This window comes from Mesoplodon densirostris, chromosome 12 (assembly GCF_025265405.1).
Source record: "Mesoplodon densirostris isolate mMesDen1 chromosome 12, mMesDen1 primary haplotype, whole genome shotgun sequence".
In the NCBI taxonomy this organism is placed as follows: domain Eukaryota; kingdom Metazoa; phylum Chordata; class Mammalia; order Artiodactyla; family Ziphiidae; genus Mesoplodon; species Mesoplodon densirostris.
Genome location: NC_082672.1, coordinates 5,595,400 through 5,611,030, shown reverse-complemented (window position 1 = coordinate 5,611,030; position 15,631 = coordinate 5,595,400). Strand labels below are relative to the sequence as shown.

The window sequence follows — 15,631 nt, the reverse complement described above, 5'->3', positions numbered from 1 at the left end:
TTGACATAGTTGAGGTAATAGTGGGTTTTTGAGCCATTCAGGCCTAGGTTTTGAATCCTGGCTTAGTGCCTTCCTGGCTGTATTTGTCAACAGTCGCCACAGCAGTGCTCCCTGTAAGCTATCCTAAAACTCAGTGGCATAAAATAAGAAGCATTGATTTCTGTGCTCTTTATTTAGTCTACACTGTATGTTGGCTGCAGTTCTGCTGATTGGGCTTAGCCGAGGTTGGTCTAGGCCGGCTCTGGGTGGGTTTAGATTACCTTTATGTTCCTGCTGGGCTCAGCCCAAAGGGGCGGCAGCTACTTGGAGCAAGCTCTTTTCATGGCAGGTCACTGGAGTGTCAGAGCCAAGTCAAACCAAATGGCTTAAACACGTGTAAGACCTCTACCCTTCTTCCATCAGCTAACATTCCATTAGCTCAGTGATTGTCAACTGGATGCTTTTGCCCATCTGGGGCATTTGGCAATTTCTAGAGCTATTTTTGGTTGTCAAAACTTGGCGGGAGTACTAGTGGCCTCTAGTGGGTAGATGCCAGGGCTGCTTCTGAACGTCCTACAATGCACAGGACAGCCCCGGCAACCAGGAATTATCCTGCTCCAAATGTCAGTAGTGCTGAGGTTGATAAACTGCATTATCAAGTCACTCCGTCCACATGAGAAGGGGACTAGAATAAATATTAGCAAAAAATAATTGAGACGGTCCCATTGGCTTTGAGCACATGTAAACTTTAGAATCTGTTTCCTTGCCTATAAGATCATATGGTCTACCTCATAGGATTGTTTAGAGGAAGGAAGAGAACAAAGATATGGTATCTGGTTAGAGCACTCCGTACGGTTCTTAGGATCATGACTGAGGAAGAAATTCCCATCCTTGAAGGAGCCCACAGTGTTATATGACAGAGAAAAGCTTTTGCATTATCATTGAAGACTATTTAAGTTTATCATACATTCATAAAATGACCGACATGGATGAAGACTCAAGTTAATGCATAGGTCATCAAAGTGCTGATTTGGCCAGTTATTAAGGACTTGTTTGAATCCATGAAGATCTTGTAAACAGTATATGAATGGAGTAAACTCTGATTGATATAAGTAAAAGATGTTATGTTTTAATGAGTCAGTGATAATTCTGTCATTAAATTTGCCTGGTTATTATTTTTTGAGTTCTGAGAAATTGTTTTATAGGATCTGCCAGAGTGGTAGAATAAGTTTCAAGTATTGGCAGGGTCTAGCTGTTAGGGATATTAGTTAGCCTGTATATACATGAACAGATTAGATTGCGAAGCTGTTAGCTTGGGATATGTTACGGTTAAATTGTAGTGAGACTTTCCCCAGAAATGTTATATGAAGATAACTTTGATTTTCTGATGTTTTTAAAATGGGTTTTAATTTTGAATGATTATAGCGTTAAAAGGTTTGTCTTGGGTCTAGGCTATTCGTGGTGACACATATTGTCAAAGGGTTGTACGATGGGTAAATGCCCTTTCAAATATTTTTTCCAGCTTGTAGGATTTCAGCACGGCAACTATAAATAATAATGTAGATTTATAATGTTTTTTCACAGGACACACTATAGCTCATAATAATAGTCTCTGTCAGTGGTGGAGCATGAGTTTTAAGTCACCTTTCATTTCTCTTGGGCTTGCAGATAAAATTTGGCTAGTCATAGCTTCAGAGTTAGTATGGAGTTATTTGTAAGTTTCACTTTCTCAAGATTGTCATCTGCAAATTGCCTGTTGAGCTGGCCTTTGTTTTGGAGGAGTTATGAAAAGACAAAAGGGGTCAATGCAGTTGGTTATCTTTACTTAAGCCTATGTTCCTTTGACTCTTGTGGCTTTCTTATTGTGTTGAAAGACTGGATATAAACTACTTTCATCTTTGTTCTTCCGAGAAACAAATGGAAGTTAAGTCAAAATTAATGATCTACTAAGTCTCTCTTCTCGATACCAAGGTTAAGCCTTGATTTTTGGCAGGATATGATCTTAATTACAAGTGAAAATATTTTAAAACATCTGCACATCTCTCTTCTTTGATAGTTTATACAGGAAACTCTTAAAGATAGACTTTTGATTTGAAGAAGGTTAGATACATATTTTTATTGAATGGCGTTGTGAAATGTTTCAGATTACATATTAACCTATTGGAGTTTTTAACTTAGCAGTACAATTTGATAATATAGAGCATGTCTAAGTTTTAGGTAGAGAAACTGTTACTGTTGACTTGTAACTTTAAACAGATCAGTTTAGTGAAGGTCAATTTCATGACATTTGGTTTCGAAGTTTCATTTTTATTTCATTCTGCAAGGATATATTGAGGGCCTACTGTGTACCAAATATTTAATAGGCTCTTTGTGGTCTGAGATATACTAAATTTCTTAGTATGTTAATAGAAATTATTCCAAAAAGGATTTCAAGACAGTCTGAAAACAAATTTTGTTTAGCTCAGGTTTTTTCAAAATTTAACAGTTTTTAAAATAAGCCTTCTCAGAGTCTTAAAATGTGAATGCTTTCTTTTGTAAATAATATATTTTGATATTAAAAAGGACTAGTGTCTAGAAGAACAAGTTAAAAGATGGAGTTTGTTTTTAGGGAAGAATTATTGCTTGTAAGCAAATGTTTTCCAGGCTCAGTTGAGATAGGAAGTTTTGTCTGTGATTTATCTTATCCAAAAAGAGTTTGTTAGGATCTGCTCTGTTAAAATTATTGTTACAAAGGACTTATGGAATTAGATGGAAACCTAATTACAGGCATCCACCTCCATATCTCTAAGATTCTCACTGAAATAATCAAAGGAATAAAATACAAAGATTGGAGAGAAACCTGCCTCTCAGGGCTATTGGGTGTTTCTGTTAGATATTAAAGGAGAGCTCAAGGTGCTGATCTGCTCTTGGCCCATTTTGGGAGAGCAGTGTCTCCTGGAAGTGAGTGAAGCAGTCAGTAACAGAATCTTCCTAACCCTAACCCACTCCCCTCCAAAGTTGGCACATGAAAATGGGGTGTGGAGTAGTCCAAGGTTATACCACTTGAGCTTGGCCACCCATTTTTGTGCCTGCTTATCGTAGGTGATCTAAACTTATTTTGTGAGTAAATGAACTCATCATATGAGCAGAAAACTACTGTAGTTTTTGATAGAACCTGCCTTAACTTTACCCCATGGACATTGAAATACAACTTTTCAATGACTAGCCTTGGAACTAAATTTAACTATGTCATTGGGAAAGCATATTATATGTCTGAATAAACCCAACCCTTTAGAACAAAATAGTTCATAATAAATTAGGGACTTCCTGAAATCTAATTTTTGACTTCAATACAACACTGCTTTTCCTAAGTTCAAAAATAGTATCGGGGCTTCCCTGGTGGCGCAGTGGTTGAGAGTCTGTCTGCCGATGCAGGGGACACGGGTTTGTGCCCTGGTCCGGGAAGATCCCACATGCCGCGGAGCGGCGAGGCCCGTGAGCCATGGCTGCTGAGCCTGCGCGTCCGGAGCCTGTGCTCCGCAGCGGGCGAGGCCACAACAGTGAGAGGCCCGCGTACTGCAAAAAAAAAACAAAAAACAAAAAACTCTCTCTCTGTCTCTCTCTCTCTCTCTCTCTCTCTCTCTCTCTCTCTCTCTCTCTCTATATATATATATATATATATATATAAATGAATGAATGAATGAATAAATAAATAAAATCAGTAAGTAGCCTGCCTAGCGTGAACTTGGCCATCTCCATGTTTCATACTGGTATGACAATTTTTTCTTTATTACTTGGTAAGGAATTGATTGAGTTTAAAAAAATGTATCTATGTTGTATTGTTTGGGGCTACAGAACAATGATTGATTACTTTCTTGCCTTTTTGTTTGTAAGATTGTATAAAAGCAGTATAAATTTGAAGTTTTAAGGACAGACTAAAAAAAAAGAAAAACAAAATTTGAGAAGTAATTAGAAACATAAGGCCAAAGAGGAGATCTGAGTATAAACCAGTAAAATTTTGGTATCATTCAGTAGCAAGAGCCTGAACGAAGGCAGTGGCGGTTGAAATGAACACAAGGGGACAGATTAAACAATGAAAATCTTAAGATTTCTTAGTCTGTTACATGTGGAGGATAATATTGTAGAGAAACCAAGAGTAAGAGATGATAAAAGTACTATATTAATATAATATAATATAATTAAAAGTCACTGTAAACTGAGTTGTACTTAACAATTTAGGAACATTGAAGCAGGGTAATATAAAAGAAGTTACCAGTAAGTCAAATGGAACTAAAATCTGTGCCAAAAAAGAGCAGGTCTCTCTAAGAGCTGAATTAGTACTTTTGGAACAGTGTATGAGGCTGCTGTTTATGCAGCAAAACTTGAGAAAACAATTTCAAAGAGCCTTAGACTGTATTCATAATCTGTGGTCAGAATTACTAAGTATTTGATCTCCTAGACTCTTCTTCAGGGTCTGAGGTAACACTTGTAAGCTCAGTCTTGACTCAAATAATCATACTCTTCGCTCTCGCTCTCGCTGTCTCTTTTTCGAAGTTATACGTATTTGTAGTTGAAGTATGTGGATGAACTAATAATCACATAAGGGCTTTCATTCATGTAAAAGGTTTGATTAAGGTAAAAAGGATATATGTATGTTGATTATTAAAGCAGTGATCCTAATCAGTAAAAGACAGATAACAATATTGAAAAGGCAAGGCGTGTTTATGTAAAAGTAGTATGGTAATTATATTCTTTGTGATGTAGGTAGAACTCATTCTGAAAGTAAATTTGAATCTGAAGAGGGTTTTTATAAACTTTGTACTAAACGTTTTTTGAATGATTGACAAGAATGAGAAAACTAAACATGAGTATCTGGTATGATCAGGGTGTATTTGTTTAAGGTCTTTAGAAGAGAGGCATTCTGCCCTACTGTGTCCGAGCTCTGTAGTCAACGTAGGTGTTCTAGGATTTGGACTACTTTTGTAACCTCTCATGTATTAAATGTAGGTGATAATGGTAACTGTCTTCTTGTGTTGTTGTGAGGATTAAGTGACTTATTGCTTGTAAAGTGCCAAGCATCGAAGTTGGCTTTTACTGGAACACTCATAGTAGAACATATTTCAGCGTACTCAACGCCTGAGAAATGTTGAGGGACATAATCCTAGCACTCGTGATACTTCTGTATTGAAATGGAAAGTGGAAATAATAGTTGTTTTGTTTCTGTGACATCATTGACTCTGTCATTTGGAATTTATTCTTAGAATAAAGCCAGTCAGGCTTACCATTTAAGAAGTTTCTGAAATGTGTAAGAGTTCCTGTGCTGCCTAGAACTTATTTAGTGATTTTACTGAGAGTGAAAAATCACTGTGTGATTTCTGTGAACCCTTTTAAATTGTATTATCCAACAATCGGAACAAATACTAGTTTCTTCTGAGTGCTGTATATTGTGTGAGGCACTGTGGATTAACACACACATACACACACACACACACACACACACACGCCCACCCCGTTGCTGGTTTCTGACTTCAAGGAATGCCCTGCGAAAGACATGCAGATCATTGCATACTGTGTGACAGAAGGGCTGTAAGAGGTGGGTACAAAGTGTTCTGAGATCCTCACTTAGGAGGAGAAAACATCTGTCTCTAGGAGTCAAAGAACACATAGGAAATCACAGAAGGAACACTTGAGCTCAGTACTATGTGATGAGGATTTGACATGTTTGGTGGGAAGGAAGGAGGAAGAAAGGTGTTAACAGGGAACAAAAATTGAACGTACCTGCTGTTTTAGAGAACAACGTGTCTGAACAGAGGATAATAGCAAAAATAAAGGTTCAAAAAGTAGTTAGGAATCTTTTAAAGGCCCTTGTGTATGAGTTTCGACCTTACACTGTGAAAAATATTGTCATCTATTTGTGTCGTAAAACCCTTGTTGGCTTTCATTGCCTTTATATTTTTATTTTAATTGGTTAAATAATTTTTTGTTTTTCTAAGTACTTGTTATTTAGCTTCCACAGTGATAATCATCATCTTATTCACCTGAGTTTGTTTTGTATGGTTTCAGCCTCTTTCCCAATTATATCTATACTGAAGGGATAAAGATTTGACATAATTTAGGATATCCAAATTCATATGCTATAGATTTCATATTTTGGTTATTATTGGTTACCGTTTTTCACTTTTACATCTGTTGGTGTAAATGCTTCTTCTTACATAGCCCTGTGCCACCAACAGAAGATGTGTAGAAAGGCCTAATATATGAAAGGTTTTGCAAAATGGTTCCTATAGTAATTATTATATAGCTTAAGAAGACATATTTGGCTGCTCATCTAGAATTAATATGAACATAGAGAAGGGATAAGACATCTGTCTCCCCAAAAAGTACGAGGCATTTTGATATATTCATGGTTTTGTTTTTCTTTTAAACAGAAGACTTTCCTTGATTTTCTTTTCTTCCCCACCCCCCGCCCGAACTCTTGTATCCATGGCCAAACTGATTTCAGTTGATGAATGAATATAGTTCTGACGTGAATATTGGTTGATATTTTCATTTACGTTAATGAGTAGATGAAAGTGAAAATCATGAAGACATATGCTGAAACTTTATTTGTTCATAAATGACAAGAGCAGTTTATTTGCTGAGTTGGATAATGGTTTCAGATATTGGAAGAACATTGTGCTATTCACAATGAGTGGCTTTAGATGCAGCAAACTTTTAAATTTAATCTGCATTGTTAACATTTTCTCCTTTGCTGTCATAAGTCGAGTCGGTAAAACAGTATATCAAGTCAAACAAAATATTCTGGTACTGTTAATTAAAAACAGTCGTATTGCTAAGTAGTCACGACTCTTGTCTCATCTTACACATTTGCATAAGATGGCTTACTAGTGTTGACTACCACTTGAGGTGGTCCATTTTTGGTCATCTGCTAAACAGAAGACTTTATCAGTAAATATACATTTGTGTGTGTGTGTGTGTGTGTGTTTGATAACTACTAAATTGCTTATGTGATCTGATGTAAGGTTTGTAAGATATATAACTAAAATCACCTTACAGATACTAGACAATACTTAAAAACAGATTATCAATTTATTGTATGAAAAGCAATCCAAAGAAATACATCTTCTTTTTAAAATTGTTTTTCCAAAATTTTAAGCAGAAATTACTGTTTAACACTTCTTAGAAGCGTTTCACTGAAATGCTTTTGGAAATCCATTTTTTATTCTCTCTTTTGATAGTGTGCCACAGAAGGTTTTGTCTTTAATTGTACACTTTTTAAAAGGTTAATAATGGAAAGATTTGCTATAATACTTTATATTTTGTCATTGGGAGAACTCTGTCATGTCTATTTAAAATTAAGTCAGCAGCAACAAATAGCATTAGACATGACTGTTGTTAACCTCTTCTTTAGAAATTAACATGCCACTTGGCAGAGATATAATTGGTAAGCCACAGAGAAGGTCTGTACTTAAACAGTAGAGTTAATGAATGTCTCTCTTTTTTCTTCTTTCTTTCCCTTCTTTTGGCCTTTAAAGTTGTAGTTAGCTTAGGCTGTTTGAAATGATTTTCTTTGAATGTGTTGTGACATTGGTTTAATTGAATGAAGCTGCAAAACTAGCATGATAAATCAACACAGAATGAATTTTAATGCAAGGCAAATGATATTAACTTGGAAATTGGTTGCAGTAGACAAAGCAGCTGCTATGATTAATTTTTTTTCATTCTCTACTTACACCATTTTGAGAAGGATGACCTTGATGGTTTCAGTTGTATTAGAATCCCAGTGGTATGCACTTTAACACATTTGAGCTGTTTTTTGCTGGTTGTGGTGCAGTAGAGATTGGTTCATTTATAAGGTTAGGAAAATTTTGTTACAGATTTAATATGTTGGTTTTGACTGGCTTTAAAACATTTTTTATTTATTAAATAATAATTGGGAGGATTACTTAGCTATGGTAGAAGTCTTTTTCTATGTAATCTTAATGCTGTGGTTTCAGGAAAAGAGATTTATTAATACGTGAAAAGAATAGAATGTGCCAAAGAGGGTCTTTTTTTTTTTCTCTTTTTTTAAAATAAATTTATTTTATTTATTTTTATTTTTGGTTGTGTTGGGTCTTTGTTGCTGTGTGCAGGATTTCTCTAGTTGTGGTGAGTGGGGCCTACTCTTCGTTATGGTGCATGGGCTTCTCATTGCGGTGGCCTCTCTTGTTGCGGAGCCCGGGCTCTAGGCGTGCCGGCTTCAGTAGTTGTGGCTTGTGGGCTCTAGAGCACAGGCTCAGCACTTGTGGCACATGGGCTTAGTTGTTCCGCGGCATGGGGGATCTTCCCTGACCAGGGCTCGGAAGCTGTGTCCCCTGCGTTGGCAGGTGGACTGTTAACCACTGTGCCACCAGGGAAGCCCCACAGAGGGTCTTCTAAGTGTTTGTATGTCATGAAGTGGAGGCCAACCACTTTGACAGAGGACACAAATAAAAAACAATTACATATTAGTTACTTGAAGTGCTAAAGTACCTCGATTCATAAGGCATTTTTTCCAGACATTCTTTGCCATGTTTGAGATATATAATGTATATCAACTATATGAGTTACTTCGGAAAAAGATCTGTATAGAGCACAGCTATTACTGAGGAAGAGCTGGCAAAGACTCCTTATTGTAAGAAGCAGTCAAGGTAGCAGATAGAGTAAAGGCATTTTCACAGATTTCTTGAGAGCAAGGAGAATTTCTCCCCTTCCTCTTCCTCCCCTTCCTCCTTTTTAAAAAAATTCCTAGCATCTGTTTCACTCTTTGCCACATAGGAAGCCTTGAATACATGTTTCATTAAGTTGAATTTGAAAATGAAAGGTTGTTTCCTATTCTACTGAAAAATACTCAAACTAAACAAAATTACACATAATAAGCATAATGCTTATAAAGTCTGGGTCTAATAATTCTAATATCTAGAGTCCTGGTGGATTTGTTTCTTTTGTCTTATCGTTTCTTCAGATTTTTGTTAATGTCATTTTATGTTCTTGTGTGTTTGGTTATTTTCTAGTGTGTGCCAGATAATGTATTTACTGAATAGCTTACAAAAATAATATAAGGCCTAAGATTATGTTATCTTCCTCCAGAGAGACTATGTCAGCTTCTGACAGGTACCTACTGTTAACTAGCAACCCAAGATCACCTCGGTACAATTTTGCTTATTGAGGTTGAGACAGTTTTGATGTTGATATGCAGAGTCTGTAAGGGCCTGGGAAATTAGGGTTCACTTTTACCCCCAGAATGCACACCCATCAGATCCCTCCCCAAAGCAAAGACCGGGGAGGGGGAGGCACTCACATCGGTAGTTACACACTCCAACCCGTGTCCCTTGAAGTTCAGGCTCTCAGCTGTCCTCTCTGGATTCAGCAAACATACCTAGAGGACAAGGAGTTCCCCAAAGCCAGACTTAACGTCCTCTTGATTCTCTGTCCTCCCTACGATCCTGAATTATCAATTCTTCACAGTCTTGCTGGGTCTCTGATACATTCAAGCAGATGTTTTTTCCTTCTGTGTCCTATTTTACTGGAATTGCTCAGCTGGTCTGAATTACCCTTAGTACTTAACAGAGAATTGCATGAAATTTTTTAAGAGGTTGCCTTTAAATCCAAGTAGATCTAGAATTGACCAACTTCACGCAGTACAGGGTAAAAATATGTTAGAACGAGGGTCTGAGAGAGAAAAAACACACATATCACAGAAAATCTATCAACAGCCCTGGCTCTGTGTTCATTTAGAGCAAACTGTTCCTACTTTTCTGCAACTTGCCAACCCCACCTTTGTATATAGTCACAGATTCTATAAAACTTCATTCCCTCTCCTCAGCTTGGGATGGAAAAACTTACATGGTAATCCCCGGAGGGAAGAGGGCTTTCTTCCATCCTTATTCGTGTACTACCCGTCTTTCATTTGGGAATCCCTTTTGTAAGATGTGGCGGTGCTGGTGAGCAGCTAAGGCAAAGTAAGAAGCCATTGGAGTACAGAAGATTGAAGAACTGCCCTGGCTTCGTAAGCCTTGACAGCAGTAAATTCTGGCATATTAGTGTTACTAATGATACATTAACAGTAGGATTAAAATGCAAGAAAAAAGTAGGAAGCATAAGAATCAGTAACTTAATTGAATAAGTTAATAGAAACCACCCATTGGTCTTTGTGGAACTGATAGTATAAACATTCATTTTTTTGGTCTTTTATGCAGATGACATGTGAATGAGGAAAATTTACTTTTCAACATTCAGAGTCAATCTCTTCTTCCCATTGGACTTTAAAAAAAAATTAACTTCTGTGAATGAATACTTGAAGTTTCTGTGGAGGGATGATAATTACTTATTTATGTAATTATTTTTGTCACTGTCCTATTCGTGATAAGAGTTAAGGTTCTTTGTCAAAGTAGTAGTATAAGCTAAAGGTAGAAATGGAAAATAGAAAGGAAAATAAGGATGCAGAGATAAAATTGTGCAAGGAGTGTGGTGAAAAAATGTAGACTCTCATGACTTAAATATTTAGTATAGGGTGGAATCCAAATTTGGCCATCAGTGTTCTGGCAGCCAACCCCAGAATACAGTTCTCTCTGAACAGTTGCTTTGGAGAAAGTATAACTTAGATAAATAAGACAGGAGTTCTCCCCGAAGGATTTCGGTAGAAAAGGCAACCACTACTTAACATAATGAACAGTTCCCTGAACCCTGTCATAAAGGATTTTGTAGAAGGGATTTGCATTCTTGGGTGGCACCTAAGATTTTGTCTTAACTCTTTAATATACTCTGGTTTAGATTGCATGTTGATGGGCAATTGAGTATAGTGCCTGTTTTAGTTAGATACCGTTGTTCCTAATCCATAATTTGTATTAATACATATGAAAATTTCAAGCTAAACGTGAGCTGCTGTAATTTCACCTCCAGTCTTGTCAAGAAATTAATAAAATTTTATTTCAACTTAATATTTTTTAAAAATCTAACTGAAGAAAGTAAATTTATACTTTAAAATAACTTTAAGTGAATAATATATGGCGATTTTTTCCCCCCTAGTTTAATTTCGTTGGGAGAATCCTTGGACCTAGAGGACTTACTGCTAAACAGCTTGAAGCAGAAACAGGATGTAAGATAATGGTCCGAGGCAAAGGCTCAATGAGGGATAAAAAGAAGGTAAGTCCTTGAAAATGGGGCAGGTCTTTATGTTAATAATTTACTTATACTTTCACATTTTAGTAACAAAATACCTAGACCGTAAAGCACTATACATTATTTCATGTCAGAAACTTTTAAACTTTTCAAAGGTGTTGTCATGATTTTCCCTTTTTGATTATCATTTTTCATTTAGCCAGCTAATATCAGTCAGTCTATGATACTAACTTTGGTTTTTACACTTGAGAAACGCCAGTTTGGAAATTAGTCAGACTATATAATGTTGTATATATAAAAGATGTAACTAAAACTTCGAAAAATCTAAAATGTTTCTTTTGATGAGATTTAAATGAGAAGGATCAAATGAATAACTTTGGATGTATGTCATCTCATCAGGAGAGTTAGTAAACATAGGAAAAAAAGGCTTATAACTAGCCATATGAGAGTCATTTTGGTTTTTACCAACACTTTGTGTTGATTTTAAGTTTTCTAGACATTTTAAAGTGTATTGTTCCTGCTTTCTGCTTTTTTTTTTTTTTTTTTTTTTTTACCACTCTTGTTTTTCTAGTATAATAAACACCTAACTACCTACTTTAAACATTGTCTTTAGGAAGGTTTTTTTTGCCTTGTTTCTTTTTATCCAGTGATACTATGAGGCAGAATACTTTTGAAATTTCTGTCTGTGTAAAAAATGTTTGACTGATTTTAAAAAATAACCTAGATTTTGATTGCCAAAGATTAGATTTATTGTTAGGAAGGGTTTGTCGTTTGTTTGTTTATTTTTTAAATACATCGCCTTGAAAGGGATATCAAATGATAGACCCATTATGTTATGTTATGTTATGTTATTGTTATGTTAGAGCGTGTGCATTGAATCACTTTGTGGAGCTTATGGAATGAACAGCAGACCTATAAGGTATTCTGACTTCATTCTGATATGCGTCTTTTTGAGCTCCTCACTTCATTTCATTTAAGCTCTCCCATAAGCTGACTGGATCTCAGTCATTTTCTCTCCTTACAGACAAATAATGACTTAGTAGTTAAGTTGGAGGGAGAGGCTGTCAATGATATTGATTATCTTTAGATCTTATTATAAGCTGTTCTTGTCAGCTGAGTATAAAGATACTTTGAGGCAAGCATGTGAGTTCTCCCGAAGCATATTTAGTTGTTGTATTTAAAACAATTTTTTTTATTAGAGTCTTAAAACAATTTAAGCATATTGTCAATCAGCTGAGTGGCAATCTCGTATCGCCATGCAGTTTTGGTGCCCCTGTTTGCACTTACGGTTGCGTTGCATTAAATAATGCTAATTTAATAGCCTAGGGACAATGAGATGAACTCTCAACCACTGAAGGACAAATAAATCTTCACCAAAAGATTAGTGTATCCATCAGTTAAACAAGTTATTAATATCAGTCAGGTAATAACGCATGTTTTGCCCTCTCCTCAGCCTCTCTTAGTTCTGTAGTAATGGCTCTCCACTTACTCCACTCACACACTCACAGACACTGAGGATTAGAGCTTGGAACTGTAATGAGACATCGTGAGTTCTGTTTTCGGTCAAGTTGAACTTCGTAGCCTGAAGAACATTTTTCTGCTGTCATCTTTGACAGAAGATTAGAGTGGTTAAGAGAGTAAGCTCTATAACCATCTTGCTTTTGTTTGAATCTTGGTTCTGTCACTTAGCAGCTTTGTGATTTTAGCAAATTACTCCATCTCTTTGTGCCCTATAATGTAGTGAGGGAGTAGTGATGTCACTTCTCTCTTATGATGGTTGTGAGGATTAAATCAGTTGTAAAGCACTTAGAAGAGTGTTTTGACACATAGTAATCAATTAATGTTAATGATTGTTCTTAATAAATTTTATATTAACATGATTAGTTAGTACATTTTATGTTTAAACTCATATTGTATCATGGGGGAATACTACAGTTTTTTACGCTTTGGAGATGACAGTACTTTTGTTGTTGCTTTGTGACCTTTGAATATCCCATATTCTGATGGCTTTTCTGTTTTGTTTCTCTGGTGGTTGGTGTGTCCATATTCTGTCTTGTCCACTTTGTTCTTAAGCACAAATAGAAGCAGTTCACACATTTTATTTTATTTTTTTTTAATATGTACTGTTGTCTAATGAAATAAAAAGTGTTTACAGATTAATGCATGAAAACAGTAATAAATTAAGACACCAACAAAATTTTGACTGCAGATTATATTTTTAGTTTTATTAAAGTGCTACAGATGAACATACTTAGGGGATATCATGTTAATTTGAATGGCTATCGTATGTTTGATATTATGGTGAAGAATTTATATGTAGATATATAATGCCAAGAGTGTTTTCTGTAATCTTAATTTAAATCTGCCCATAATTGTCAACCAAGTCATTTTGGTTTATGCTGTAGTAACTCTGCCCGTTGAGTTCTTAAAAATGCTAGTAAAAGTTAGATCAAAATGGAAGGTACTATCGTTCATTGCTTGGCTGTTATTTTTAGAAAGAACATTACAAATAGAGGGAGGCAAAAAGAAATATAGTAATAAGGCCAATTGAGGTATATTTTATGTGTTTAAAGGAAAACTTTAAACTTTTCTGCAGAGTTGTCAGTTCATGTAAAAGCTGAGAAAGCTAGAAAATAAACCTTAATTTACTGACTGTCCAAGGTATTATGATGGAATACTGTTTGCTGATTTGTATCCTTCACTGCTAGTCTGATAAAACTCAGTGAGGGCATACCATGTCTATTTTATGGAGTACTTCCCTGGTGTTTGATGAGTACCTGGCACAGAGCAGGAACTGGAAAAAATTATCTGGGAAAGGAATGAATGTTTAGGTAATAAATGAAAGGCATAGATGGCCCCCTATCCCCACCCCATAAAAGATTTTATAAATAGAGATAATTACAAATCCTATGTGCTTTTAATTCTTTTGGGAAGATAGGCAGTGCTGTATCATTCTAAGCTGTTGGTTTTAAGTAAGGGAGCGAATGTGCCACTTTAATTTTCATTCTCTTAGATTGGTATTACTTCAGCATTATTGATGGGCACAACAGTATTGTCATTGTATAAAAATACCCAGGGGAATGGTACTGGGTAAACTCATGGAGCCTAAGAGCAAGAACTGCACTCAGACTTCGTAAAGGAGCCATGCTTGTGTTTCTGCTCCCCACTCCCACCCAGAAATGTTGACTGGTGAAATGTCTACAGTTGATCAAAGCAGGGTTAGTCAAATGTTGTGTCTTCTGGAAATTTCCAGTAAGACTCAGCAATTCTAGTTCGAGCTCTTTGCTTGAAATGAAGGGATGTACACGCAGGGAATCAGATGGCCTTCTAGGGCTGCAAATAGCAGTGGCCAGATGGTATTAACCACTTTCATGATCTGTGCAGTGTCTTATTCAGACCATTCAACAATCTCAAAAGATAGTTTTTACTCTTCTAACAGGAATGGAGGCTTAAAGAGGTCAAATAACTTATCCAGTCCCTCATTTCTAACTAGTAACTACACTCAGTATAAACATATATCTTGCTGGACATTGAAGTTCAGCTCTGCAATTCTTTCTCTTCAGAATATGGGCTTTGAATTTAAAATTAGATCAATCTGTAATAAAGTCTTAATTCAGTTTTTAACTTTGTTTCCCAAATATATTTGACCACAGTCTCTCCTTTCCAAGAGCTGTCCCTGTAACTTCTTGAGGAACTGCAGTGTTGTATGGACCATGATGTATGAAATGTTATTAGAGAGGCATATCGTGTAATTGCAAACATAGGTAGAATTTCATAACTTTTTTTACATGTCACTTTTCATATACTTACAAATTTTTCTTAAATGTCTCTTATAGTCCTATTAATTTCTTATGGTGCATATATATTTTAACTAGTTAATATGTGATATTTTTAGAAAAGTGTAAAAGTGTATATGGTCTGGGAAAAAGTATAGGCACCTGAGAGACATGGACATATATACACTACCAAACGTAAGGTAGATAGCTAGTGGGAAGCAGCCGCATAGCACAGGGAGATCAGCTCTGTGCTTTGTGACCGCCTGGAGGGGTGGGATAGGGAGGGTGGGAGGGAGGGAGGGAGACACAAGAGGGAAGAGATATGGGAACATATGTATATGTATAACTGATTCACTTTGTTATAAAGCAGAAACTAACACACCATTGTCATGCAATTATACTCCAATAAACATGTAAAAAATAAAAAAAGTATAAATACCTGATTCTATCACTCTAGAGACTACTCTTATTGACAGTTTTGGTATGTTTTCTTGTAGATCGTTCTCTCTGCAGTTACATACACTTTTACATGTGTTATAGAAAGTGAATCTTTTACTATTCCTGATGCTTTATAATTCGCATTTTCTCCTGCAACCTTGTACCCTGTCCTTGTCCAGTTTGGCAAGTAACTGAGCTTTATAATGTCTAAGACTTTGTGCTGGCTGATGAGAAAGCACACTTAAAAGATGTTTCAAGGCAATATTGATAGTATATGCAAAAATAAATTTGCTTGATTTGTGGGGGCAGTTTAGACTTTT

At 36.0% G+C, this 15,631-nt stretch overlaps 1 protein-coding gene across 7 annotated transcripts in view; it reads left to right on the top strand.

Moving 5' to 3' along the window:
- Nucleotides 1–15,631, top strand: part of QKI (QKI, KH domain containing RNA binding) — a 139,337-nt gene that overhangs the window by 40,044 nt on the left and 83,662 nt on the right. For all 7 annotated transcript variants that reach the window (XR_009534023.1, XM_060115337.1, XM_060115335.1 and 4 more), the window contains exon 3: nucleotides 11,005–11,121. Coding sequence is in view for 6 of the 7 variants with exons in the window: in XM_060115337.1 (XP_059971320.1) it covers nucleotides 11,005–11,121 (117 nt within the window). In the remaining variant the exon portion in view is untranslated. The remainder of the gene's footprint in view (nucleotides 1–11,004; nucleotides 11,122–15,631) is intronic.